Here is a 26,153-nt window from a genome sequence, read left to right as displayed (position 1 = left end):
TATATATCTATATCATTGCTGGGAATTGACGAATTACAGTCGCATTTCCATTTGCCAAATCCTGGAGCTCATCGTCGTAGAAAATGGCGCTGTTTAAAGACATTTTTTACCCTGGCAATCCTGAACGACGACGCAGAGTAGAGCGTCTGTACCAAGAGATAATTGACTGCATGAAGGACAACTTTTACGCGACCAACAAGCTTGTCGGCTACCTAAAGCAAAATTTTTCGGTGTCAAGCGGCGTTGGCAAAATTGTCCATGGGATCGACAAGTTGGAAATCAGAGAGAGAAAAACGATAAAGGAAAACTGTGACATATTCTTAGCAGCAACAACAAAACTTCAAGACGCTGTTCGCTTGGTAAGATTAAAAACATCAAAATTTTGCCATTAGAACTAAGAGACTGTTTAGTGCCCACCATATGTTCAGGATTTCACAATTTTGACAACATATCCGAATTCTGAAGGAACAATATATACATGGGTGAAAACAGTTGGGGAATTTATATCATGTAGGTTTTTGTAAGTTTTGCAATGTAAGCGAAAATTATTTGCAGGTTGCCAGGTTTTGTAGAACTGTCTTATTAAAATTCCCCTTTTTGTTAGGCACGCAACGTCCCTCAAATCTTGATAACGTAATTGATAGAACTGGGTTTGGTAAACTTACCGCGTCGTAAATCGTCTCACCGTTATTCAAGACCCAAGGTAATTTGTTTTGTAATTTAGTTATTTCTTTAGATTTGACCGGAATTTGCTGCTGCAGTGAAAAATTTCACTATAGCAACAAATTCCATTGAAATGTATAGGAAAAGCTAAATCTTGAAAATGTATAGGAAAAGCTAAATCTTGAAAATGGGTTAAATCGCTGTTTGATGGCCCACACAACTTGAAATTTTCAGCACAGACTAATGTCAACATGAAGATTCCAATTCTTTGATCCATTCTTGCCAAATGTGAAGGTAAAAATTGCCCGGATCAGAAAATACACCTTTTTGATACCTATGGGTGTCCAACTAACATATAACATTATCAACAACACGAATAAAGGAAAAATTGCGAATAAAAGAGAACAGTTTAAATTACAGTGACTAGTGGTATCATATGTATTCAACAACAAGATCTTGTATTTTGATAATTTTGGGTCTTATCAACACTTTTTAGCAGATAATTTTAGGTCTGTAAAATTTCTTATCGATACTTTGAGGTGAATTTTGGTAAATCCGGATGAACCCGTGTATAAAACGTTTGAGTGACTTCCCTGGGATTTAGACATTCGAAGTCTGCTAAAAATATTTTGATCGAGCAAATTGTCCGCTGGCGTCTTGAAAACAAACTGGCCCCGAAATTATAAAATTCAAGATTGTTCCCGGCGGGCACAGTCAGTTGGTGCAATGTATATCGTGTGTGTTCCTGAAAGTAGAAACTGGAGCCCTATCTCTGATTATGGGTTAAGTAAAATGTACCCTATTCTGTGACTTTGCCAAAATTGTGAAACACTTTTCACTGAGATTATTCAAGCTTGAAGCAGGAATTTTTTTATACCAATTCATGTTAGAACCATCCCTTTTCTTAAACTTATGTCTAGGCAAGTTAAAAAGCAGAGTTCACTAAAATTTATTTTAACAACAATCCCTTATGGTTCTTAGTATATATTAACAAAATCAGACATCTCAGCTGTAAAACTATAACTGCAACCAACATATTTCTTACTTCACAACATTGTGTTAAATGTTTTTATGAAGGCATGAAAGAGTTGTGTCCCTGCAATGAGTACATGCTAGCAGTAAAGGGTCCTTAAACAAAGACCTTAATTTCTTACCTAGGATTAGAACAACATACAAGACTAGATGCTTGCACTTTAACATAATTCCTGCCCTTTTGTGTTTCCTCTGACTGATTAAAAATGCAATCCTATTTTCAAGGTTCTATGTCCCAGAATTCTAGTTTTCAGACCACCCTTACTCAGAGTTTTTCGGAACTCGCATGTAATACGTTTGCCCAACTGACTGAGCCCGCCGGGAGATTGTCATTATATCATATGCCCATGCTTATGTTTACGTTCGATATTTGGTTCTTTCTTTTAGCACGGTTACTATTGTCAAAAAAGACGATTTCCCTTTACAAATATAGGTCCTCAGTCAAGGAAAACGGGTCATGGGCACAGTTGTAGAGACCGTTGAAGGGGCTCTGGTTTCTATCCTATCCCCATTTCTATCATGAAGATAAACAGAAGTCACAATCTTCGAAAACCATAATCTTTCTACTGAAGTGCGCTTAATCGCTTTTCTACAGAATTGCATGTCCTTAAGTTTTAGGGTATCATTTTTAAAAGTAAATTCACATATTTTCATTCACTTGATTGAGTTGCTGGGTTTTTGCAGATTTGAATTAGATTTAAAGGGTATGCATTTCATATTGTATCCAACTTTTGGGGTAGGGTTTCTTGGAAAATTTAAAAAAATTTGGGCACGTTTTCATTTTTTCGAAACGGCACATCCCTGTCGTCTGCCTATTGAAGTTATCCCCCATTCCCTGGAGCAAAAGTGGTTTGAATTTTCGATCCTCGTGTTGTTTACAATGTCGAGGGCCTCTCAGGGGTCTTCGGGAACAATATCCTGGGTACCAGAGCCTCATAAATCCGGGGATAAAGTATTGTAAACAATAGAGACCTTGGAACCCAGGGTTCGGAAACACGGGAACATGGCAAATGGGGGTACGGAAACACGGGAACAACTTGAATTTTCCACTGGGAACATTATATCTTGTTTTACTGAACAAGGGAACATTCATTTTCAATTGAATCTAATAGGTTTCATAAAACTTGCAAAAACTTATGAAAATATCTCCCTGTAAATTTATCCCAGCCATCGTAGTCGTTGCTAGAGAGGTACCCTGGGTACCAGACTCACTATATATAAAATAAAATAGAGAGTCTGGTATTTATTTTATATATAATCTCTATTTTGTTTTATATATAGAGAGTCTGGTAACCAAGGTACTAGAGAGGTAAACTCACGAGAATTAAGCTCCTGCTAGCTCTCTTTGCTTCGGGAGACCAAATTTTCGCGCGAAAAGCAAGGAATGAAAAGAAAGTCTAATTAAAAAGAATAGGGCCCACATGACTCCAGATCCGAAAGTATTTCTACCAATAACTACTGCAATCTATCACAATGGAGTTTAAATTATCACACTCATTACTGTACCAGTACCAATATACATAGCAAAACAATTCCTCTTGAATTGAAAAGAAGAATGTTCCTACTATTTCACTTCAGAAACAAAACAAGCACGTTGAGCGCCATTTTCTCAAACGATAGATTCCAAAAATTTAATTTTGGTGAAGCTGCACTCTGGAAAAGAGCTTGAAACGAAATAAAATTCAAAGGAAATCGATAGCCACAGGGGTACGACTTAATTCCTTTGTTGCAATATCATCTAGCAAGCCGGTCTCCAGAAAGCTCTGCAGAACTTACAAATTATTAATTTATGAAATGATCAAAGTTTTAATACAAGTTTATATCTTTCACAGCTTAACGAAAATTTGGCCAGGGAGTTAGAGCCTTCTGCGTACAGAGCCCTTAAGGATACAGGATTAGGCTTTGTGGAAACAATCAGGCAGTTATCCCAGTGGTCATCGGTAATAACAATGACAGGGGCTTCGGTAGCGGCTGTGATAATTATTTGCCGCATAACTTCTGGGGCCATTCTTGGAGCAATGGTTGCAGAAATAGGCATGATTGCATCATGCAGTATTGCTGGTGTTGTTGTTGTTGCCATAGGACTTGGAGTGGACGCCATCCTTTCTGCCATTTTTGGGGCAATAGAGAGGGAAAAATTGGAAAATGCGATAAAAGAACTTGAGACAACCAAATCAACTTTCGAACCAGCCACTAGAGAGTATACTCAAACAATTTATGAAATACTTGGAGCTATCAAGCACATGTGATAACCAAACGGAAGAATCTTCTGGACTGTTTCTGGACTTTGCTGCACAAGAAAAACGCAAATGTTTTGTTTTGCTGCAGTTGTTTGCGTATTGTAATTCTAATTTGAAATTTGAATGCGTATTGTTCTTTTTTTCTGGAGAATTATTTGCTTTAATAGAAATACTTGGCCTTCTTTTCACAGTTTTGTCTTGTTTGTTTTAGTTTTACTTTGTTTTGTCACTCTATTTTAATTCAATTCTAGCCTACAAAAGAAATCAACTTAAATCGAATATTTAAGTACATACATATTCATTGACAAGGTATATAAAATACGTGTTTCAGTTGTTAATTGCAGACACTAAAACTGACAGTTTCCGCTCCATTCCTTAATAATTTCTAGTGATCACCTGAGATCCTTCCCCCAAAAAAATAAAAGTCATCCAAAATACGTATTATAGACTTGGTCCGTAACATAGCAATAGTCCATCAACTTGTCATCGAAGATAAAATGAAACACAACCGAACGCAAATGACAGGAATTTAAACTTCGCAACGGCGCGGTCCCGCAACAGGGTGTGGCTGACTGAAACTTCGCAACGAATTGGTCTCACGAGGAGGTGTGGCTGATTGAAACTTCGCAACGGCTCTGTCCCACGAGAAGGCGTGGCTAACTGAAAATTCGCAATGGCTTGGTGCCGCGAGAAGGTGTGGCTGATTGAAACTTCGCAACGGCTTTGTCCCACGAGAAGGCGTGGCTAACTGAAACTTCGCAACGAATTGGTCTCACGAGGAGGTGTGGCTGATTGAAACTTCGCAACGGCTCTGACCCACGAGGAGGCGTGGCTAACTGAAACTTCGCAATGGCTTGGTGCCGCGAGAAGGTGTGGCTGATTGAAACTTCGCAACGGCTCTGTCCCACAAGAGGGCGTGGCTAACTGAAACTTCGCAATGGCTTGGTGTCGCGAGGAGGTGTGGCTGATTGAAACTTCGCAACGGCTCTGTCCCACGAGAAGGCGTGGCTAACTGAAACTTCGCAATGGCTTGGTGCCGCGAGAAGGTGTGGCTGATTGAAATTTCGCAACGGCTCTGTTCCAAGAGAGGGCGTGGCTAACTGAAACTTCGCAATGGCTTGGTGCCGCGAGAAGGTGTGGCTGACTGAAACTTTGCAACGGCTCGGTCCCCCGAGAAGGTGTGGCTGACTGAAACTTTGCAACGGCTCGGTCCCCCGAGAAGGTGTGGCGGACTGAAACTTCGCAACGGCTCGCTCCCGCGAGAAGGTGTGGCTGACTGAAACTTCGCAACCGCTCGGTCCTGCGAGAAGGTGTGGCTGATGGAAGCTTCGCAACGACTCCAAGAAGTGAAAACCGTATTGCATTGAAGGGGGTCTCTTATTCTCGCATATTTATGGGAACATTATATCGATATAAGATTACTTGCGCCATGACCTCGATACATAGAGAGCACTAACGACAACAAGAACAAGTGCCAGGGCCATTCCTGTGGCGTCGTATATTCCAACAAGATCATTTGATGCAACATTTGCTTGGTAAGAGTTTCTTAGTGGATAGAACATCTCCGCCAGGCATGAGTCATATTTACAGTTGCCGGAAACATCTACTGATCTAAAAGAGACATCGAGAATATAATAGTGCTGGAAGGGAAAAACATCAAAATGTCAAAAGCTTGAATGAATGGTCCATCAAAGCAAGCATATATATATAATGTTATCAAAATGTCTTGGTGCAATACAGAACAATTTTACATATCGTTAAGCAATCCCTTTCCCTCCTGAAACCATGTTGACAAGCAACAATTCCAGAGCTTAGACTATAAAATGGAAGTAGAATGGATAAATGACAATCCTTGAAAATTGTGTTTCGAATTTTTTTTTAAAAATTGACATGAAAAAAATTACTGCAAAGCTCAAGCAGAACAAAACTCCAAATAAGATTTCATTTTGATTTGGGAAAATGATCGAACGCGATAACTCTTTTGGGTCAATTTTCAGTTCTGTAGTTTTGTTCATTGGATGGATTCCCAGTCTCCTGTTATTTCAAAACACGAAACAAAATTATTATGTCCAGACCGTAGGCTAAGAGGGGTAACTTTTAAGATAGAATTGTTAAGCTGAAGGAGCGGAACATCATGGTGATATCTATAGTAAGTATCCCACACGCGATTGGACAGAAGTAGTCAATATGAACAGAAAATTGGAAAGCAAAGTGCAAGACAAGAAATGTGGTAATAAATCCAGTTTTATCCGAATGCTACCTCAACAATTGAAAAACAGCGTGCTGATTAAACGAGTGACCAGTGTAAAAGGCACTAAGCAACTAATCTTTTAAAAACATCCTCAGAGGGTCGACTTTACGTTCTGTGGTAGAATCTAGTTAATTAAATATTGCAAGGGAAACATCAGATAACCCTAAAATACTATACTCGTAAGCCTGTGTGACTTGGTACAAAACCTTGCTAAATGAAATTGACCACCAACCTCTTCACTCTAGGTGGCTCAGCAGACGGGATCTGAATAAATGTGACAGAACTTGACACAAAAAAGGACTTGAGTCTAGGATAAGTTGATCTTGATGCTGCATCAGTGCTGTTGAAACATCGTGATTGGGCACCCGATGCACAAGCAATGGACCAGGTTTCGGTAACATACCTAAGGGGGAAATGGTTGAATATTTAAGTTATCAACCAGCACATACAGACAAAACCATATTTAATACTATGGAAAGATTTTCTCAACTAAACAATCTGATAAAACTTAATTAGTTTTGAAGCGACAAATTATTGAAGGATGAAGCGTGTAAATTTATATGGATAGAATTCAGGCCAACAAGGTTGCAAAAAATACCCAGGATTTAGATCTGTGTTTTGTTTTGACAAGCAAATCACAGCGGCCGTCAACCAAGCATTTTCGCTTTAGCTAACCTATTTAGTTAATAAACTAACTAAAGCGGTGAGAATTCGGCATCAGCTGACAAAGAAGCCTTTTAGTTCTGGGGTAACTTTGTTTAACTTCAAGTTTATAATGCAACTTCTTTGTTCCAAAAGCCAATAATTTTTTTCACAGTGACAAATTCTTGCATGGGCTCCACTGGTTGTACCTTACCTGCTACCAAAGACAGATAGAGAGAGTTTGAAAGGAAGACATAAGGATACAAGGGAGCTAGCTATAATGTTTCATCAATGACCGACTAGAATGTCATATTACCGGCATGTCATGGAATATCACGCGTAACTCTTTGCAAACTTCCATTCCTTGCAATTTTTATTAAAACTTACAGAGACACAAAACATACAATTTTGGCGCTGCTTATGAAATTCACCTGATTTTGAAACCGCTTATTTCAAATTGAGGCTCGCCATACGACATTCCAGCCTCTGAAAAGAGAATCTGGATTACAAGATGAGATGGTATATCACTGCAGATGCCTTTTCTGGATTTATTCGGAGATTGAGATATCAGCGGCTCGATTCTAAGACAAAAATTGATAAATTAGGCATTTTCAACAATATAAGTTCAATTTTTTAACATTAAATTATAAGCTAATTTACATTGATCAATTGAAGTTGACAGGTACGTGCAATAGTACCTTGGGTACCAGAGCCACAGTGAAAAAGTGCACGGAACAGTGGAGGGCCTTCAGTAAATTGATGTGAAATGTCTTTGGTTAAAGCTGTTCAAGCATTTTCCTTCATGATCGAATCTCCAGCTTCAGCATATTTATCAGAACATTCAGATAAATATTCAACTCAGATATATAAATCTGAGAAATGATAAGCATAAGTTGAATATAATTACCTTAATATATCTAACCAGTCATCACTGTTATTCGCTACAGGGTTACCTCGTTTTGCTACTTTATATCCACGGACAAGGAGATCTTGATGACGCTCCACCAACAGTCTGAGACTCGTGCAGTTTTCAAACCGATCCAATCCAACGCGGACAATGCACCCAGAGACACTGTTCTTACCGAACTGCAGTGGTACAGTGCTTGCGTCAGCGCACAAACCATCGTTTTTTGATTTCCATATTAGAAAGCCTCTTGTTGTGAAATTGTCCAGCTGTGTATTTGAGGCAAAATAGGAAAGCAAAATAAATTTGTATATGCTAAAAATATAGCCGAAAAAATTGAAGCGAATATAATGCAATAAAACATAACAAAATATGATTGATAAAATATGATAAATATGATAAAATATAACATCACAGAACATAACATACCATAAAACAACATGAAATATAATTAAAACAACGTTTATTATAATATAATAAAATAAAACATGATATAAAATAATTTAATATAACATAATACAACAAAATGTGATGTAAGATTAGTAGAAGGTTGAAAATCTGATTTATAAAATAAAACATTATATAAACTGTAACTTCCGCTCCGTTTTTGAAATCAGACTCACTGTTCAAGTTTAAGACGTTTGCCTAAGCATTGTATAAAATAATAAAGCGACTAACCGTAGAGCTGGTCTTTGACAGCAAGGGTTTTCCAAGAACATACCCTGGATTTCCAGAGCGGTAAAACACCTTCTTACTTGTCACATTTACTGCTGGGGACATGGAAGCATTGATTGAAGTGGTTGGCTGGTAGCGGAAGGAAACTGTGAATTTCTGCTTAACATACGGTACGATGCTAGCATTCCTAATAACGACGGTCGAAGTTTTAACTGTAATGGTGATCAAGCTAGGGGATGGTGAAAGAATACCACTTGAAGCCAGTATCTTCTGAGTCGCCATCATCATAGTCAACAAGCTGGAGTCTTGCGTAACAGCACTTGGTAGACTCAATGACGTTGCTAGAAAACTGGCTCCTGTCGAAGTCAAGTCAATAACAACACGAATCAATTAACAATGACAATAGACGATACCACGTATTCCACTGGATTTGAAGAAAAGGCAATTTAAAAGGTAATGAAATGATTAGGATGATCAGGGTTCCCAGTAGCTTTTTCATTCTCCCTTCCTGCCTGAGACAAGGTATCTAAAATGATCATCATTTATTCGTCAATATCTCATTTATTCTAGTTTTTTTATTTTCAGTTGAAATCATTGAATGCAAATAAATTGTTTATTTTCTGTTTTATTTCGATTGTGCCGCTATAGGGGATAATTCATTGTCTGCTAAAAGTGCTTCTAACATTCAAATTTAAGATAAGAGCGGTACCTAAATCAATCTGGATGAAGCCTAACGATCGAACGCATGTTACAATCGATCTTCTATCCACAAAGGTTGCGAAGAATAAAAGCACAGTTGACTGCCCGGATGACGTAAACAGCCTAATACCTTCACTTGCAAGCCGCAACTGAGAATGAGGTGGATTTTGTGACATTTAAAGCTTAGCTCAGGCTTTTTTCACATCGGAGGCAACAGCCACCGGAGTCACACACTTCACACTGATAGACGTTGAGATAGGTCAGCCGAAGACGGGGGCAAGGGACAAAACATTAGAATTTGAGTAACCTCGTCCATACTTCTAGTCGTTCTCGTTTTCATAGTTTCTTCAGAGGAAGATTTTACAAATGTTGGTTTGATGGCCGTAAGAAAGATGAACTATTCTTTGGGCTTCGTTTATACTGTAAGCTACCCTGGGTACCACAGCTTCTATGGAGTCGAGTCGAACAGCAGAGGAAATCAAATGAAAGAGCGAGATGTAAAGAGGGTAACTGCCAGCCTGATGCCAATATCTTACCTCTTTTAATACTGGAATTGCCTGCCGGCTGAAAGGACGAATGTAGAGTGTTTGAAACCGCCGGCCTGGTTGTTGATGATGGCGACCTTGTGACGATAGACGAAGCCATGATCTGTGTTGCATTTACCACTTTTTGAGTAAAATACGTGTATGTCACAGTTGTTTTGGTTACAGGGTTGACTGGAAAATTTCCAATGGTGACTTTGGCGGTAATCTGATTCAACTGTCTGCCGTTCCATAACAGCTCATAGTTGACATCGAGTACAGCATTTTGACAGGTACCAGTAGCATTGTCTATGGAGGGCAAATTCGGCCTAGTTTTAGAATCGTCAAAAGCACACCGAGAAATAGCTCTTGCGCTGCCAGAAGATTGAAAAAGTGATTCACTGTTATTATCAGTGGCAGTACTGTTTGTAAGAAAACGCAGGTAGTCAGAGGCAGTTGAAAGGCAGTAGTACTCCACAGTCTTCAAGGCTAGTGAGTTGCTCGTCACACCACTCAGCACTTCTGGCACATTGCAAGCAGGGAGATTTGACCCAGTTGGAAGAAGAAAATTCATGGCGTTGAACGACGGCTGAGAACATGATTGAGCAGAAGCTTCGTGTTCACAAGAAGATTCACGATCTGCTTGGAAGTGCACGGATGTGAAGGAGCAAAAGCCACCCTCAGTCCACACAGGCACTGCTAGGTATCCAATGTTTGTTCGAATCGGCACATCAAAATCGTAATCTACAAATAAAATCAAGCCATTAGTTATGATATGCTATAATTACAAACATCCTGGCTATAACAATATTGAGAAAGCCTAGCCCCTTGTTTTGTCAGACAGTACGTCATCGTAACTTTGAATGAGGTTTTATTATTACCGAAGATCGTCGAATGCTGTGATTTGAAAATCGACCGAATTCAGTTGATGTTAAGAAGAAATGAAAATGGGTCTTCCTCAGATACATCCTTGGTTTCATAACAACCATGCTCTTTAACAAATTATGTTTCTCAACATTTCTTAGAGATAGTTTAGTTATAAAAACAGGTTTGAACTTGTTGAAGGTAAAACCTGAATGACAAGAATTTATTTTTGGGAAAATGCAAATGACATAAAAAGAAAGGAATGAAAGGAGTAACAACTACCTCTTAGCTAAAACCTCACGCTTAGTAAGAGAATGGTGGAAGATTAGTAAGAGAAAGTCGCTTTAATGAAGGTACCACTTGAAGAAGGCAGAGAAAACGTGATGGTTCCATTAGCACAGCAGATAAAATAGTCGTTTTAGAAATGTTTTCGTTCAATGAAGACACAAATTTAACTGAATGAAATACTTTTAAAAAAATAAACTTTCTTACCGGTAACACTTGAAGTTGCGAAGCTATTTCTTATCTCAGTTTCTTCATATGTGAATTCAGTCTTGCCAGAAAGGAAAGTTTGAAAATTTGCTGTGGTTGTGGCCATAGCTGGCATCGTGTATTTTGAGAAAAATCCAAGGAACGGACTGTTGTTTGTAACTACACACAACAACGGAGTCCAATCCTTCCTATCAGGCCACATTGCATCGCAGTCAAACTCAAAAAAGGTTTTCTCGCGTCCACCAAAAGCTCCTTCCATGCAGACAAATCGCTGTAACTCCACGGAAGCACAATCCTTTCATTAAGGATAGAAAGAAGATAAAGGTCCGAAAAGGTGACATCAACAATCTATTTTTAGACTTTTTTTTAAATTGGATCACATAACGTGAAAAGCATACTTCTAAATCAGTGAAACAGCTAAATCTGTTTGACACTGGCTGAGATATGGATGAGACATGAGCACAAGCTCCCCCCCCCCCTCCCCCCAAACGCCTGAAATTTGATCTCTTTTCATAACCATATGAACCAGCCAAAATAACAGCAAAATTTTTCATTGACCGCATCTCAAACAATCATTGAAATATTGAACTGATTTTCGATATTTAGAGGTATTTCATGGTGTTCATTAAGATTATGTGGTCAAAAGAAAAAAGTTTAGCGTTGACTTTTAGGACGTCACATTTCAGAACTATTTTACTATGTGGTGTGAAAAAACTGGTCATGATCATGAAAAGTAATCGATTTTAACTGAAAAACTTCGGCTACTGTAGAACATACAATGTTAATATGTATCAACGTCTGAACAACGGTTTGCTCTTTTGCCTTCCTATCTTAGCAAATGCACACTGTAGCTAGATTTACATTTCGCATACTTGCCGTCAAACTTGTGTTCTGTACTCTATGCAATCAGTGGGAAAAATGCTGTTTCCTTACGTGCTATCAACTTCGCTATCAATGCTTGTAAAAAATACTAAAAACTATAGGAGGAAAATCACGATGAATTATCGTAAGTAGCTTTCCTTGCCTGCAATGAAAGAAAAGTGCTCCGAACGAACGCGGGCTTACTAAATGCCAGGTGTACTAATACCTTAGAAAGGTATGATAAAATGTGCTTCCTTGGCAAGGGCTAGTTTTGTTAATACAACCACTAACATGTTACGTCGTTAATATATAAGCCAAAATGTTGCAACAAAATATTTTTCAGTTAGCACCGGATAAATGTAAGAACCATTGAACTACCTTGTCACAACAGCAGTTTAAATCACAAAGACCTTCATCCAGATTACAGGGACACGATGAATCCAGGTTTTCAACGGCAGTCATTTTTCTCTGCATCGTCTCTGTAAAAATATGAAAAACAAGTCTCTTTTAAATGAGCTTCAATGAAAATCTAATGGATTTATATCAATGGTTCGTATAATTTCGAGGCCAGTTAAAAAAAACTGTGTGGGAAAAAGGAAATCATAGTTTTGAAAAAAACAACTTTCAGTATGCAGGCGTTCTTAACGTCTTTGAATTCTTCCGCGATTGTGACTGATTGTCGAAGAATGGTAGATGTCGTTCTGGACCCTACCGCTTGAGGTGCTTTTCAAAGATTCAAGCGTTACATCAAATCAAATGCAAACAAGTTTTGAAAATGAGAAATCATACTTAAGAAAACGTCTGCCAATTTGGCAAGCAGCAGAAAGTTCATTGGAAAAAGCATGCTTTTTAAAGGATCCGATGAAAAAGACGAGCGGTACCTACGTCTCCTTATTGTCTCAAAACAAAACCCAGTTGAAACATCGAGGCAGTATATTTTACAACTTCTATAAACATTCCTCGATCTCAGCTTTGTAGGGTTGAGGCGTATTTTTAATTAGAAAATGGAAGAAGGAAATCTATAAACCGATTAAATGGAACGCAGAAGGCTTGCTCATTTGCAAATCCAAGAGATAGAACAGTCTTTCAAACAGCAGGATTTATCACAGCAACAAGAGAATTAATGGAGGCCTGCTTGAAACGCCCATATGTGAATTTAACGATTATAGCAAAATGTAGCTAGAATGAAACAAGACAGCCACTTTAGCACATTGCTAGTTCAGAAAAAGAGCGTTTCTGTTTTGGAGAGGCTGTTGTTTACTTAGAGCATGTTAAAAAGACCGTTGAAAACAAACCTGCCATGTCTTGCCAATTGAACGGAAACGTCCCTTTTCCATCTATCCATAATAGTATTGAAACAGACTTTCCAATGTATTTCTGGTTCGACGATGGTGCGCAGCAGTAAGCATGAAAAAGCTGTGCAGCAGTCCCGTTCCCTGTGCTTACTATTTCGACAGTCAGATTTTTAAACAGTTCGTTTGGCTATCAAGAAAATGTTTCAAGGTAAACTTATGAAAGAGAATGAACTTCCAAATGCTTGATTACATATTTGCCACCCTCGTATTTTGCCACCCAATACTATTGCACAAAGAAGCATAAACATTTCGCAGCTAGGAAAAGCATATTTTTTGATCGACAGTCCTCAGGATATCTTACATTGAAACTTAAAACCATTCTTCCACATCTCCTTTAAAAATAAAACAAAGGCTATTTGATATGATATTAATTATTATCATAATTTTCAGATTTGAATAAATACAATTTTACTCCTAAAGTACATATCAATTATTTCGCATCCCAACACAACTTCTAAATTACACTTTGTAACCCCAAAAACGTTCTAGCACATACCTTGTATGTTATTCTGGATGCCAGCAGCCGCATGCTGATCTCACTTACAACGACGTCAGATGCACCTCCGATTGGTGTTCCATCTGCTGAACACACAGTTTGTTCTATCTGATCAAGGTCTATTGCCCTAATTCTGCATTGTAAGTCCAAATTCAGTGTTCCTTCGAGAGGCTTATCCAGGGCAATATAAGAAATGTGCTGTCTAAGATTTTTCAGATCACTGAATGAAGGATAGGAAGCGATCGATATTTCCTCAAGAAGAAACTCTACAGCAGCGCCTGCAAATAAATAATTGTTGCTTGTTGTCAGGTGTTATAAGTAAGTTTATGAAAATAATTTTTTGGTGGCACAAAACTTGAAAATGGCTTTGAAAAAAGCAAACATTTGAGTAAACTATGAGTAAAGTATGTTTATGTGATTTGTAATTATTGTATGTAATTAGTTGTAATGTAGTTGAAGTAAGATATTGTAAGTAGAGGAATTTTGAAAAATAAAAAACTGAACTGAACTAAATAAATAAACATGTAAATCACAGAGTGATTCCATAAAAAGAAGGACAGGCATGACACCCACCATTTCAGATTTTAAAATACTTACATAGATAATTGTCTTTCATCTTTTCATTTTTGTTTGCCGCTTCTCAAAAAATGGCAAGGTACCAATTTTCGCGACAAGTGACCGTGAAATTTGGGATATATAGCTTTTTTATTTGGAGAGGTGAAATCCAAAATGATGCTACCGAGGAAATTTGGGGAATTTTTAAAGGCCATAACTTTGGAGTTGGCGTTTGGAAAATTGGAGTTGGGACCTGAAAGTTGGCATTTTTTCCACTCTTTCAGTACGGACTAAGTGATTTAAATTTGGTGAATACCACAAAATGTGAGTGTCAAAATTCTTCCCAATTTTTCCCCCAATTTTATATTATTTTTGTCAACAATCACAAAACATCAAGTTTTGTTGAATAGGCAAATGTCAAGCTGAAGTGTGCGGTTCTATGGAGATTATCCGTTACGTAACGAATTGCTTAAAGCTCCTTGCTGAACAAGGTTTTTATAAAATATGGTTTCTTGCTTATGGGCGCTAAGAGTAGGGGCTGATGCAGTAAAATCAAGAGGCCAACTTTGAAAAATTGTGGTCCAGTGGCGAATGAACTAGGAAAATAAACCATGGTGTATCGTAATACAAAGGTGTTTTAATGAAATCGAAAGTAAGCATAGTGCTGGAAAAAATGCTGAAAGAGTGCTGGAAAAAATGCTATACATGCTTCAAGTCAACAGCCAGATGGTGAAGACCCACCCCCTTGAACCTAGGCACCTACTTTAAATAGCGGTAAGGTCGCACAGAAACGATGAGCGAAAAAATACCAAAAACTACCCCGAGGCTCAAGCCATCTGTTATCAAACTATTGGCCAATCATTAAGCGCCTGATTGATATCACGCTGAATGGTATTATTGATTGGCCAATTGTTGATTGAAAGATGGCTCAAGCCATTTTAGTATCTATCTATTGCCTACAACATACCTCCTGACGTGCTGAATAAGAACTGGCAAGTTGCATTGACTGAAGTTGGAGTATGAGTTGGCACTGGGGTGGGTGCAGCTGAAGACGTCACTAGATGTCTTGAGAGGCGACTCGTCCCGTTCAGGCTACTTGTCACAGCAAACGAAATCAAAGACATATTTGAAATCAGATTTTTAAGGGCCGAACTGCGAATCTCTGATACAGACAGGTTTGTCAAAGTGACGGACGAATTGGTCTTGTTAGCAGCAATGGAAGATGCATTTGCGTACACTGCACTAGTAGATATAGGAGCTGCTGTTGTCATGTTTTCAGAGGCTGACACACTGGCAGCATTCAACACATTTGTGTCTGGAACTGGCGATGAGGCCATACTTAGACTATAAGATACTGCCGATACAGAGGTTTTTCCTGTGGCAGATGTCACAACGAAGGTCACATAACTTGAGTTTGAAACTGAGGAAGGCGATGAAACAGCTGAAATATTGGTGACTGGAGATGCAGGCACACAAGATTCGGATTGTGCACGGCACATGACACGTACAGATCCCCCGACATTTAGAACACGAAACTGGACCTTCAAAAGGAAGAGATCTTCACTGAAATATGTTTCGTAGATGTAAGATAATGCAGCACGAGTATTTCAGGTTATTTGGCATATCACACATACAAAGGCAAAGTGTCAGAGTCGTCGATCTCTAAATGAAACTTAACGAGTAATCAACAAAAAAGTAAATACTGTAATAAATTAAAACGAGAATGGAATGTTCTAGAAAAAACAAGTCCCTTTTAGCACTTCTCTCAAACGCTGAATAGCGTCTCTCTGAGAATCTTGATAAAATCTCGGAGGGTTTACTTAACAATCTGACTACCTGGGGATATGCTTGCAAACAGGCTCTAATTTTCGGCTGAAAATTCCGAAAATTCCCGAAAAGGGTTAGAAACTTTGTCTCTTTCTTCCAGCGCAAGTATGCCTATTGTAGATACGTTTACAAGAAAAGGTCAGATTTTTCATGAAAATGAAAGTGATGTCCGCTTATAGAGTTATTCACTTGAATCTCAAATTTGGAATCAACTTTTCACAAAAAGAGTTATCAGTCAATCATCAGTGAATTATATGTATCTTATTCAAGGACAGGTTTAATGTTTTTTAAGAATTTATTCCCGGACCGGTATAAATTTTTTACAGAATTCTATCCCTGGATAGGTTTATAAAATACTTTCTGGCAGGTAGATCCATATAATTTTTCTCCAAGTTAAACAAGCCCCCCCCCTCCCACCCCCAAGGATGAAATATTGCACTTACAAAGAATGAATGCAACACTTACCGCCCCTTGGGTCTGTTGTCGTAGAATCCTTGCTTCTATAAATTCTAGCTTCATCTTTGTAGAATCATACAATGATTCATTAGTAACAGAGCATTGGACAACAACTGTGCTCAAGGCTGATTCACTAGGGAAGAAGTGTATCTATGAAATTAGAAAAGGATAGCAGGGAGACAGAACAATCCTTGACACAGTTTGGGATTGTCTAAACAAAAAATGACTAAAAACAGGGCGACTATGTTTTTTGCTTGAAATAAAGCTATGTTTTAACTCTGAAGCAACCTTGGAGAAAAAAAACCAACGGGAAATTCTCTGTGGGTGAGTTTTTGATAATAAAGCAACAAGACACAGAACTTGGATATATTATTTAAGCTGACCCATTCACTTTGAAGACTTTAGATAAAAATGAAATCCAGAGATTTATTTCATACCATATGCACAGATGGCGTTTAACCTCATCCATTACAGAATTGGCAATTCCTATTGCAACATTGATTTGGATGGGAGATTGTAGATGATGTAGCTAGGTTGGATTTAAGTCAGTATCTCAACAATTTCAGCCTGGATCATAGTTCCTCAAATTGATTCTTTTAAAACAAAATATAATGTCTTTGTTCATATAAATACAAAATATCACAATCGTTTATTTACAGTAGACTGATAACTGCTGGCCTTGTGACAAATTAGATAAATGAGAAAACAAGTTGATATGACCCATATATACCTTAGATGGACAACAAATGATTGAAATGTTTTCACATAACCCTTGACAAAAATTGTACCGTCGCAAATACTGACAACTGGAGCCTTGGTGACCAGTACTCTCCTGTAAATGAAAGGTTGTTACATATAAAAAATATATTGGTGCAGGATATCAACATGCAAATGAATGACTGATGATGAATTAAGTTGCAGTAGAATGTGGTTTAAATCTGTTAACATTGTAAAAGATTTTTAAAAAAGGGAATAAAAATTGTAAAGATGGTATGTATTTCAGAAAATAAATATTGGCTGAGAAGCAAAAAGATTTGAAGGAAAATGTATAAATCATTGGAATTTCATGCTACACTTCATGCTCAACTGCAGGAAAATCCTGACTTTAATTGAGGATTAAAGATAGAATAATTCTAAACTTTGCGGTACTCAGTCAGATATCATATAGCAATGTCATAAACAAGGCTTGCGATAAGCATCCTACATTTCTGAAGTGCAAAAAAAACTTCTCTGATGCAATTCCTGCAGCACTTATTGAATATTAAAGATAAATTTAAAGATAATTATATAAAATATGTCTGCCAAAATCAGTTATGGGTTATTGATGTTTACAAAATATAAAAATAGGTAAGATAAATCATGGCACTGATATACATAATGAATTCAACAAAATCTGTCAATTACCCTAGCTTTCCTGTTGAATTATTGGCAAAGTATTGGCTACCATTATTAGCACTAAAACCAGAACAGGCAACATCAACTGCATCACCATGGGACAAAATTCTATAAACGGAACAGGAGAATGATTTAAAAAACAGTTTTCCATAAGGCTATATACAGAGTATCATAGCAGCTTATCACAAAATATTTTTCTTTTTTCGGTACAGTAGTTCTTAGACTATGAAAATATTTGAATACAGTATTTGTATGGCTCAAAGATGTGTATCAGAACAAATTTCACGTAGCCAAAATTTCGGTGGAATGGGCGTTGCCGAGGCGAATGAGACGTTGCTCTTATATTTCTGACATGTATTAGTTCGGTTTCCAGCCACTTTTCCTTTGCCAACTTTCGTGTTTTGTATGGTTTTGTATGCCCTTTGCGATAACACGAGGGTTTTTTCACTCATACAGCTGTGTCATGGCATTTGCTCTAAATTATCCTACAGCTTTCCCTCAAGAATTCTAGAGTCTTTGTAATATGAGGTGTGCTATAGCATGTTTATGCCTCCAAACACACCCAAATGAAAAAATTCTGAGGAAAATTTCTTAAAATTCAATAACCTGGAAGTGCCTATAGTATTCATAAACATATGCGGTGGAATTGATTTTTCTGTTGAGATGTGTTTATTCAGTTTACTTATGTTTCCTGTATTTTGATACTCTAACTTTGTATCGTGTTTCACTTGCTTGGGTTACACAAAAGATGACTGGAAATGTGTTAATTGATGAAATATTCCTCACAATTTATCATTTTGTGGGCATGATGAATTGCTTGTGTGGCTGAGTTTACCTGAGTGCTGTTGTGATCACAAGTGATCACTCATGTCAAACAAAAGGGCTTGGAAAGGTTGCCTGATCAAATGGTAAAATATTTTTTGACAAACAGTGAACATTTTTCAATTCAGATATTTTCAAGTGATTGCAAAAATATTCCATAATTACGTCCTGGAAATTTATTAGTTAATTCAATTTAACATTTTAAAAAAAACAAGGATAGTTTCTTCTTCAATTTCCTTTGCTTCTGTTCAGTTTATGAAGCAGAATGAACACTATACTTCCTGATAACAGAAATGAAAAATGCCAGATTTCATCACACACCATCCCACATGCAAAATAATCAAGGCATGCAAAATGCAGTCTGTAGCCTATTTTCATCTAAACAAAGACTGATTCATTGTTTGTAATATATTGCATTTGTAGAAAGAACCTAATAACATACAATATGGTCTGGTATAACTTATAAACCTTTTGCAATAATTGTACTGTGTCATAATATTTTGTCCAAGCTTCTTTTAAACCAAACTTACCTGAAAAAAACATTCCCAATTCTGCTCCCAACAGGAATTGTAACAGAACTAAAATTCAATTTTGTTGCTCTAACACCAAACTGCAACTGAATACAGCTGACATGTACCTAGAAATGGAATAGAAAATCAATGCACAGCATAGATAAATCAATTACCAAGAACAAGAACACTGAGCAGTAATAACAAATAAAACCTAATCTAAAAATAGCTGTTTATATCATATACTACATTAAAGGAAAGTTTTTTTTCTTTGTGCATTGGGTAATTATTTGGAATGGGCCAAAAGATGAGGAAAATCATTACAAGGCTTGGCCTGAAATTCATCTTCTTTGTGGCTTTTCAAGACCTCATTGTGTGATTTGAATTACATTATCTGTTGTTCTTTCTATGAGATAGTTACAATAAAAAGACATATAGACATGATATGTTCACTAGTTTTATCAAAGCAGCCTTCCTTCGCAGCATTTACTGCCTGCCTTCCAAAGTTCTTATGGTGAGTTCTGTATTAGTGCATCTAAAGCTTTTACCAGGCCTGTTCAAATAAACTCTATTCTGGAATTTGAATCTAGCCTAGAAACAAAAGTCACTCATGAATTAGAGTTTGTTTGGGATACCATGTGTGATAAAGATAGAAATTAAGCTTTCAACACAGAGCTCAGAACTGATTGCAAACAAAAATGATAGCTTCAGTTGTTTGTTGTTTGAAGCTTTGGCAAAAACAAAGGAAGGATAAAATACTAGAAAAAACAGCAAGGTGAAAAGAGATTAAGGATGAAAAGGCATTAAGTAATATTTTGCAATGTTATAATGTGCCTCGATATATGCATTAAAGATAAATGAAAAATTACATCTAACTGGTCTGTCATAAAATGTTTGATGCCTTATAGGCAGAGCTCAGAGGTGGACACTTGATCAAATATTGGGGGGGGGGGGGGCAAGCCTATTGTTTCAATAAGATGATGTCACATTTCCCATTGTTTTAGAACAAGAGACAAGTATACACAATTCAGTGTTAAGAACAGGAAGATTCTAAGTTGCTACTCAGAGTTTCATTCTTGATGTCATCAGGCAATTGTATGACAGATTACGTCAAAATTACAGAGTGTTAAAATCTAGGAAGAGAGATCATGCTGAAATTCATCAGAGCTCATCATGTCCCCTATGGTTAATCAATATTGGGAATTACCCAGCCTGTTAAAGTTCTAGCACAAGGGTTTAAAATGGACAGGGTTTTGAAATTAATCAAAAGTTTACAACAAAACTACTTAAGGCTATGAAGGAAACTGAAAAGGTTGCACAATGGTATGTCTCTCAATTTTTACAATAGATAATGCAGCCAAATTTGACATTAATAAACATGAACATTTTCTGAAAAACATACAGGCAATTTTGGGGCAAGCATTAAGATGTAGAACTTTTGGTTTCAGGTCTACATGGATTTCACCCTGGAAATCATACAAAATTTCAATCAGTAATAACTCCTGTCAGCCAACCACAGTGTAGATAATGCATGAAACATACCCTGTTAGCTTGAGCTAAAACTGAAAGTTGAACTTGCAAAGATCCATTGAGTTGATTTTCAGGTAAAGTCATCAGATCCAGAGTCACATCAACTTTTCCTGTAAGAAAAACATGTTTTTACTAAAATAATGCCAAAGCTGACACCTATTCCTTATAATGTCCATGCCCCATTTTAAAGAGTGCACTATCAAATTTCGAAAAATCTCGCATTGCAAACTTACCCTAAAGATCAGCACCTCTGGTATGTTTTTAGCCAAAAACACAACCTTTCACAACTGTTTATGGCACAATCGAAAATGAAGGTTGTCGCAATTTAAAACAAAATACTAAAACATTTACAATTATCTTAATTTAACTTAGCATAATTACCTCCTAGACAAAAACAAATCGCATTGAAAGTACCAAGAATCTTTGCCAACAAGATTACCCGCATTTTCTGAATATAGGTAATGTTGGAGGTAATTTCTTTTCGATTAATTTTCGAGCTTTCGATGCATGGTTGGCATTGATTTCTTAAACTGCAACAAAACGTATCTCAGAAGTTTTCTTCAGACTTCTCTCTTGAAAATGTATATGCCTCTTGTTGTAACGGCGCGAATCACACAACATACTGCAGCAACTGCAGCAAGCAGAAAGCAAAACACAAACTTTGAAAAATAAACCGAGGCTTTGCCAGAGCGAGGCCTGTTTCGCAAAAAATTCGCGAAATAAACCTTGAGTTTCATGTAACTCACTTTACCGCAAAAGAACGCAAATTTTGTCAAATGCGCTGACTGTCCCGCACTTATGGCTGCAGAAGAGTCGTAAAATTGGAAAATGCAGCAGAACAAAGTCACGTCCGACGATAGCTGGAATATATCAGCCAGTGAAGACGAAGAAGAAGCTTTCACATCTGCAAGAAATAGTACTAAAGTTGATCAAGGTAACTTGTAATGTTTTAAAACATGCAGGCCAGCTGCCTAGGCTCAATTCTAAAGGAGACAACTAATTTCGACATTAAAGGACTCTCCCCTCAGTCTGTGCCAATATTTTTCTTTGCACATGATGTTGGGGCCATGATAGAAGGGTGGAATACACTCATGTCACACATAGGGAATAGGCTGCAAAGTTTGTCTTTTCTTGTTGACGGAATATGACATTGACAGTGTGTATGATGGATTTTTACTTCCCCTCCAATTTAGGCTCTATCTTTCTCAGCTAAGCCTGGCTGATATACATGTATAATTTTGCCGATGCGTCACTGCGACCAATGGCACATTATCAGCTGTGACCTGATAACAGAAGCATTTGGGCTGCGAGCAATGATGCCCCTCTATACTTAACTATAGTATAATCTATGAATTCCTTGACTTTCCTTGACACTAGAGGCCAGACTGTAAAGTATTTTTCTGCGCGATCGCTGACTTAGTGAAAGTAGCAGATTTGCAAATTATTTGATAAAAGAAGCAGATTTGCAGATTTCGCTATTCCCCTACAGCCCCCTTCTTAGATTTTGCTATGCTTTTAATCTAACTTTTGGCAACATTTAATTTAATGAAAAATGGCCCACCAGTGAGGTAAATGAAATAGCTGTCATGCTTGATAACCGAGGGTCCTTGGGGCACGGATTTACATGCAAAAACAGTCATTACAACCAGATGTGCGCCAAGCCTTCAATGATTCTACTAAGGATTCATTTTTGAAGCTGATGAAAATTTCTCATGATATTTAAACATTTGAAGTGCCGTTTTTCGCTGATGTATTAAATAAGTTCATGAAAATTGCTTTGACAAAAGCAAACATTTTATAACATATTGACTAAAAGCTTTTTCTTTTGACACTCCTCAAATCATAAAACGTTAGAATAAGGGTCCAAAAGAACATGATGAAAAATATGTATGTACCCAGTTTATACTTCTGTAGAAGCTTGCTCAAGTCTTCAGAAAAAACATGTTTTTGTTAAAATTTACATTTTTTCATTAAATTTGTTTGTTTATCAATTTTCTATTGCTCAAAATTTTACAGCAAGTTTATTGCTGCAATCATTGTTGTCTTGGCAATTTCTGTATAGACATGTTATGATTAACAATAGATTTTTGCGAAAAAATGTCACTCGCCATCACACGCCTGGATATTTTCAGGTGTGCGGTGCTTAGCACAACTGCTCTGTTTTTCCCAGGAATCAGAGCACGACTGCTCTGATTCCTGGATAGATTGCCTTTGTATGCATGATTGTTAGATAAAGATGAATTGCTGACATAAATTCAGCACTTCTTCAATTTGACTGAATTATTCCTAGCTACAACTCCTCAAATAATGCTGATTATAAGAACACATTGCCTCTAAATTACCACTGATGCCCATTGGTCCCCATCCATTGACAAATTTATAATTTTTTAAGCAAATCTTTCTTCCCCTTCTCAAACAGTATAAAACCTTTTTAAAGCCTTTAATCAATAAAGTTTCATTTGTCAAATTTTTTTCTCAGTTTTGCACACATTCTATATTCCAGAACTGAAAAGAAAAAAGAAAAAGTTATACAATCTTGAGGGCCAGCAGCCTATTTCAAAGCATATTGCACTCTTGTACAAAGACATAGAAAAAAATGGGTGGATAGAGTTGACTTGTAAATGTCCACGAAGAGGTCAAACTAAGAAGGAATCTCAACCACAAACTTCACAGTCATCAACCAACTCTGTTGTAACAAAATTAGATAGCTATCACTTACCAATTGGACAGTCACCATCAAAATCTAAAAGTAGGTAAGTAAAATAATTTTGCCTTAGGCTGAATTCACATTGATTGCCTGTTAAAGTATTCAAGTTTTTGCTTGCTTGCTCATGCATTTAGAGAAGAGCTGTTATACAGTTGGGTTAGTAACCTAATAAGTATGACAAAAATTTGCTTTTATAATGTATCTTATAATAAGTAGTCTTAAATGTCAGATTTAAAATTCGTAGTTATCTTGACTCTTAGGCCTGAGTATCAAGCATTTGATTACAAAGAAGATGAAGAACGACCATATGTAGCAAAAAGCTCCTCTGCTAAAAAGACACCTGTTTCTGGTATGATTATAATAATTCTTTGTAATTAAAAATTTTGTACCTTGAAGCTATGTTTCCTTTAAATGATACATTGTGTCTAAAACATTGATATATCAGTGATACAATGATATAACTAATGAATAGGCAGTGGTGTTTAAACAGTTGCATAGACCAGCCTACATAAAGTCGTCTGCTAGAATCCTACATAAAGTTTGTTTCCTTCTTTTTTCTCCGAAAAACTCAAATTTCCTTTTTCAAGACCTTTTCTTCCAAGTGGAAGCCCTGATAAGGTTAGAGTTTAGCTGAATACTACTCTCTAATGAAAAGGGACAGTTTGTATGCAAAGTTAACAGTTTGTCTTGAAAACCTTTCCTGGTTGAGTCACTTTGTAAGCTTTGTTAATTCTAAAGTTGGGACGTTTGTTTGGTCATTGCAAATTAAGTTACCTTTATTCTCTTCATCTTTTAAAATGCATTGCAGTTAACCTTTTTTGCAATGTTTAACAAGGCTGTTTAGATATGGCAAAGTGGCAATGATTTAGAGAATCTGGAAATTGTGGAAGTAATTCTAATGAATATTTTGCCAGTAACAAAATGATTCTCTGTAGGGAAGAGACCCAAAAAGATAGCTTCAATGACAAATGTAGTCAATGAGCTAAAGAGACATAAATTGCTTGATGACATGGAAAATGCAACATTAGAGGTAGCTATTAATTGATTTTGTTTGGGGTGATTGATTTTGTGTCTTGGTAATTCCGTCTCTGTGTCTCACACTTTGCAAAGTATAAAACATCAGAAGATGGACTGAAAACATTATGCTAGGAAATTAAACCAATTGTAAATCAATAAAGAGCAATAATAACCATTGACACGTAAAAGTTGCCCGACCAACTGAAATATTACCAATCGAGTCCTAGAATCACAACAGCCTTTTTGTCTACACAATAGCGGTTTTTTTCAATTTTATAAAGAGGAGGATGTTCTTTTTAGATGAAAGTTTCTTTTTTTAATTTGTAGCCTGTTTATATCTTTTGCAGAAAGAACAGAAGAAACTTAAGACAGAAGAGAAAGATTCAAGAGTTACTGTAGATTTTGATTCTCAAGACAGGTACCTATTGCTAAGTCTTTGCATTTTCAGGTTTTAGCCTTTTCAAGGAATATATATAAGTGTAAAATTCAAGCAGAATAATTCTAAAGAGTGAAATCTTTTTAAACATCCCTTTTGTAGAATGCTTTTTGTTTTCTTATATCTGTTTCAAAAGTGAAATTTTGTAAGTCTAGTCTTATAAAATTATTAAGGATATTATATTACAGTAGCTCAGATCAAACAGTTTTGATGCACATTATGCCAGTGATTTTGGGCTCTTAAGTTTACCACCTTTTTTCAAATTGTATTTTCTGATCTATTGCTAGCTTAAAGACCTGCCAGTGCCAGTATTTTTGCTAATAAAAGTTAGCAAATAGTGAATTTTTGTTGAAACCACATCAGGTTATGAATTTATGCTTTGATAGATAACAAGGTTGATTTTATTTCAAAAGCAAAAGCTGCTTTTATTTGTTTTACAAACTTTTTAAGCATCAACTGAGGCTAATTTTTCCTTTCAGCATACCAGATATAAAAGAAGGGGTGGCTTCACAAATTAACAGAGTTGGTAGGAATAAGCAAGATTTTCCGCTTATAAAAAGTTAAAGCTTTCCATTCTGAGCCAAATGTTTGTCTCTTTGTGTATTATAATGAAAAATCTAAGAACACTCAGAATTGATGTCTCTTTTCAATGTCATGAAAAGAAGAAGTTGCTGGGTTTACAAGCATGAAGATAATATGTATATTCCACCAATTTCAGGCAACATAAATGTTGGTGCCTTGATGTGAAATCCTTTTGCATCAACCCTAAGGTTTCAAAGTGATTTTCATCAGTATAACGTCAAATGTTCTGTTCCCATTCCTTTTGCAGATGTTTAATAATTTTTCTTATCTTATCTCGTTACTTGATTTAGAGATTTAGATATTTATTTTCAATTTTTTTAGAAACAATGCTAGATGCTAAAGAAAACAAAAAGGTGAAGGGAAAAGAAAAATAGAAATGCGAACAAAGTTCTGAACATCGAAATGTAAATAAATTTCTTCTTGAATATAACTTGGTAACTAGTTTTTATCTGTATAATCCCTCGATAAATTTAAATATTCAGTCGTCATTAAAACTATCGTGTATGATTCGTTTAGTGTGTAAGAGTAGCTTTTGGCATTTAAAATTATTTGTTACTGGTATTCGACAAGTATTCGCATTTGGTGCATTTTTCTTTGTGCATTTGCCTTTGAAATTTTATGT

General features: G+C 36.7%; 3 protein-coding genes across 3 annotated transcripts; 2 read left to right on the top strand and 1 right to left on the bottom strand.

Annotated features, from left to right (window-relative positions):
* LOC135683040 (single-pass membrane and coiled-coil domain-containing protein 3) lies at positions 1 to 4,123 on the top strand. Its single transcript, XM_065198170.2, has 2 exons — positions 1 to 359; positions 3,528 to 4,123. The coding sequence occupies exons 1-2, from the start codon at positions 84 to 86 to the stop codon at positions 3,942 to 3,944; spliced, it is 693 nt and encodes a 230-aa protein (XP_065054242.1). The 5' UTR covers positions 1 to 83; the 3' UTR covers positions 3,945 to 4,123.
* On the bottom strand, positions 3,822 to 21,455 carry LOC135683037 (uncharacterized). Its single transcript, XM_065198166.2, has 17 exons — positions 21,171 to 21,455; positions 20,802 to 20,899; positions 19,281 to 19,387; positions 17,938 to 18,036; positions 17,264 to 17,365; positions 16,543 to 16,666; positions 15,218 to 15,791; positions 13,696 to 13,973; positions 13,140 to 13,326; positions 12,223 to 12,323; positions 10,984 to 11,278; positions 9,643 to 10,371; positions 8,411 to 8,763; positions 7,736 to 8,001; positions 7,260 to 7,409; positions 6,419 to 6,589; positions 3,822 to 5,546 (listed from the first exon to the last, which is right to left on the bottom strand). Exons 1-17 carry the CDS (start codon positions 21,232 to 21,234, stop codon positions 5,354 to 5,356), a joined length of 3,891 nt encoding a protein of 1,296 aa, XP_065054238.2. The 5' UTR covers positions 21,235 to 21,455; the 3' UTR covers positions 3,822 to 5,353.
* A 91-nt stretch (positions 21,456 to 21,546) lies between these two features.
* LOC135683039 (uncharacterized) lies at positions 21,547 to 26,109 on the top strand. The gene is made up of 7 exons (XM_065198168.2): positions 21,547 to 21,723; positions 23,293 to 23,542; positions 23,757 to 23,845; positions 24,432 to 24,526; positions 24,861 to 24,931; positions 25,429 to 25,475; positions 25,853 to 26,109. The coding sequence occupies exons 1-7, from the start codon at positions 21,618 to 21,620 to the stop codon at positions 25,903 to 25,905; spliced, it is 711 nt and encodes a 236-aa protein (XP_065054240.1). The 5' UTR covers positions 21,547 to 21,617; the 3' UTR covers positions 25,906 to 26,109.
* The last annotated feature ends 44 nt before the right edge of the window (positions 26,110 to 26,153 follow it).

The sequence above is a fragment of the Rhopilema esculentum genome, chromosome 7 (genome assembly GCF_057945365.1).
Source record: "Rhopilema esculentum isolate cy_ngs chromosome 7, ASM5794536v1, whole genome shotgun sequence".
NCBI lineage: Eukaryota > Metazoa > Cnidaria > Scyphozoa > Rhizostomeae > Rhizostomatidae > Rhopilema > Rhopilema esculentum.
The sequence above is the reverse complement of the archived record's forward strand: the minus strand, read 5'-3'. Positions and strand labels throughout refer to the sequence as shown.

Coding starts and splice junctions, on each gene's coding strand:
- LOC135683040 (XM_065198170.2), top strand. CDS start 84: ATGGCGCTGTTTAAAGACATTTTTTACCCTGGCAATCCTGAACGACGA. Junction 360..3,527: donor TTCAAGACGCTGTTCGCTTG/GTAAGATTAAAA, acceptor TATCTTTCACAG/CTTAACGAAAATTTGGCCAG.
- LOC135683037 (XM_065198166.2), bottom strand. CDS start 21,234: ATGCGGGTAATCTTGTTGGCAAAGATTCTTGGTACTTTCAATGCGATT. Junction 15,792..16,542: donor GACAACAGACCCAAGGGGCG/GTAAGTGTTGCA, acceptor TTCCTTTTGAAG/GTCCAGTTTCGTGTTCTAAA. Junction 6,590..7,259: donor ATAAGCGGTTTCAAAATCAG/GTGAATTTCATA, acceptor TTTCCCCCTTAG/GTATGTTACCGAAACCTGGT.
- LOC135683039 (XM_065198168.2), top strand. CDS start 21,618: ATGCAGCAGAACAAAGTCACGTCCGACGATAGCTGGAATATATCAGCC. Junction 23,846..24,431: donor TAAAAAGACACCTGTTTCTG/GTATGATTATAA, acceptor GATTCTCTGTAG/GGAAGAGACCCAAAAAGATA. Junction 24,527..24,860: donor TGGAAAATGCAACATTAGAG/GTAGCTATTAAT, acceptor TATCTTTTGCAG/AAAGAACAGAAGAAACTTAA.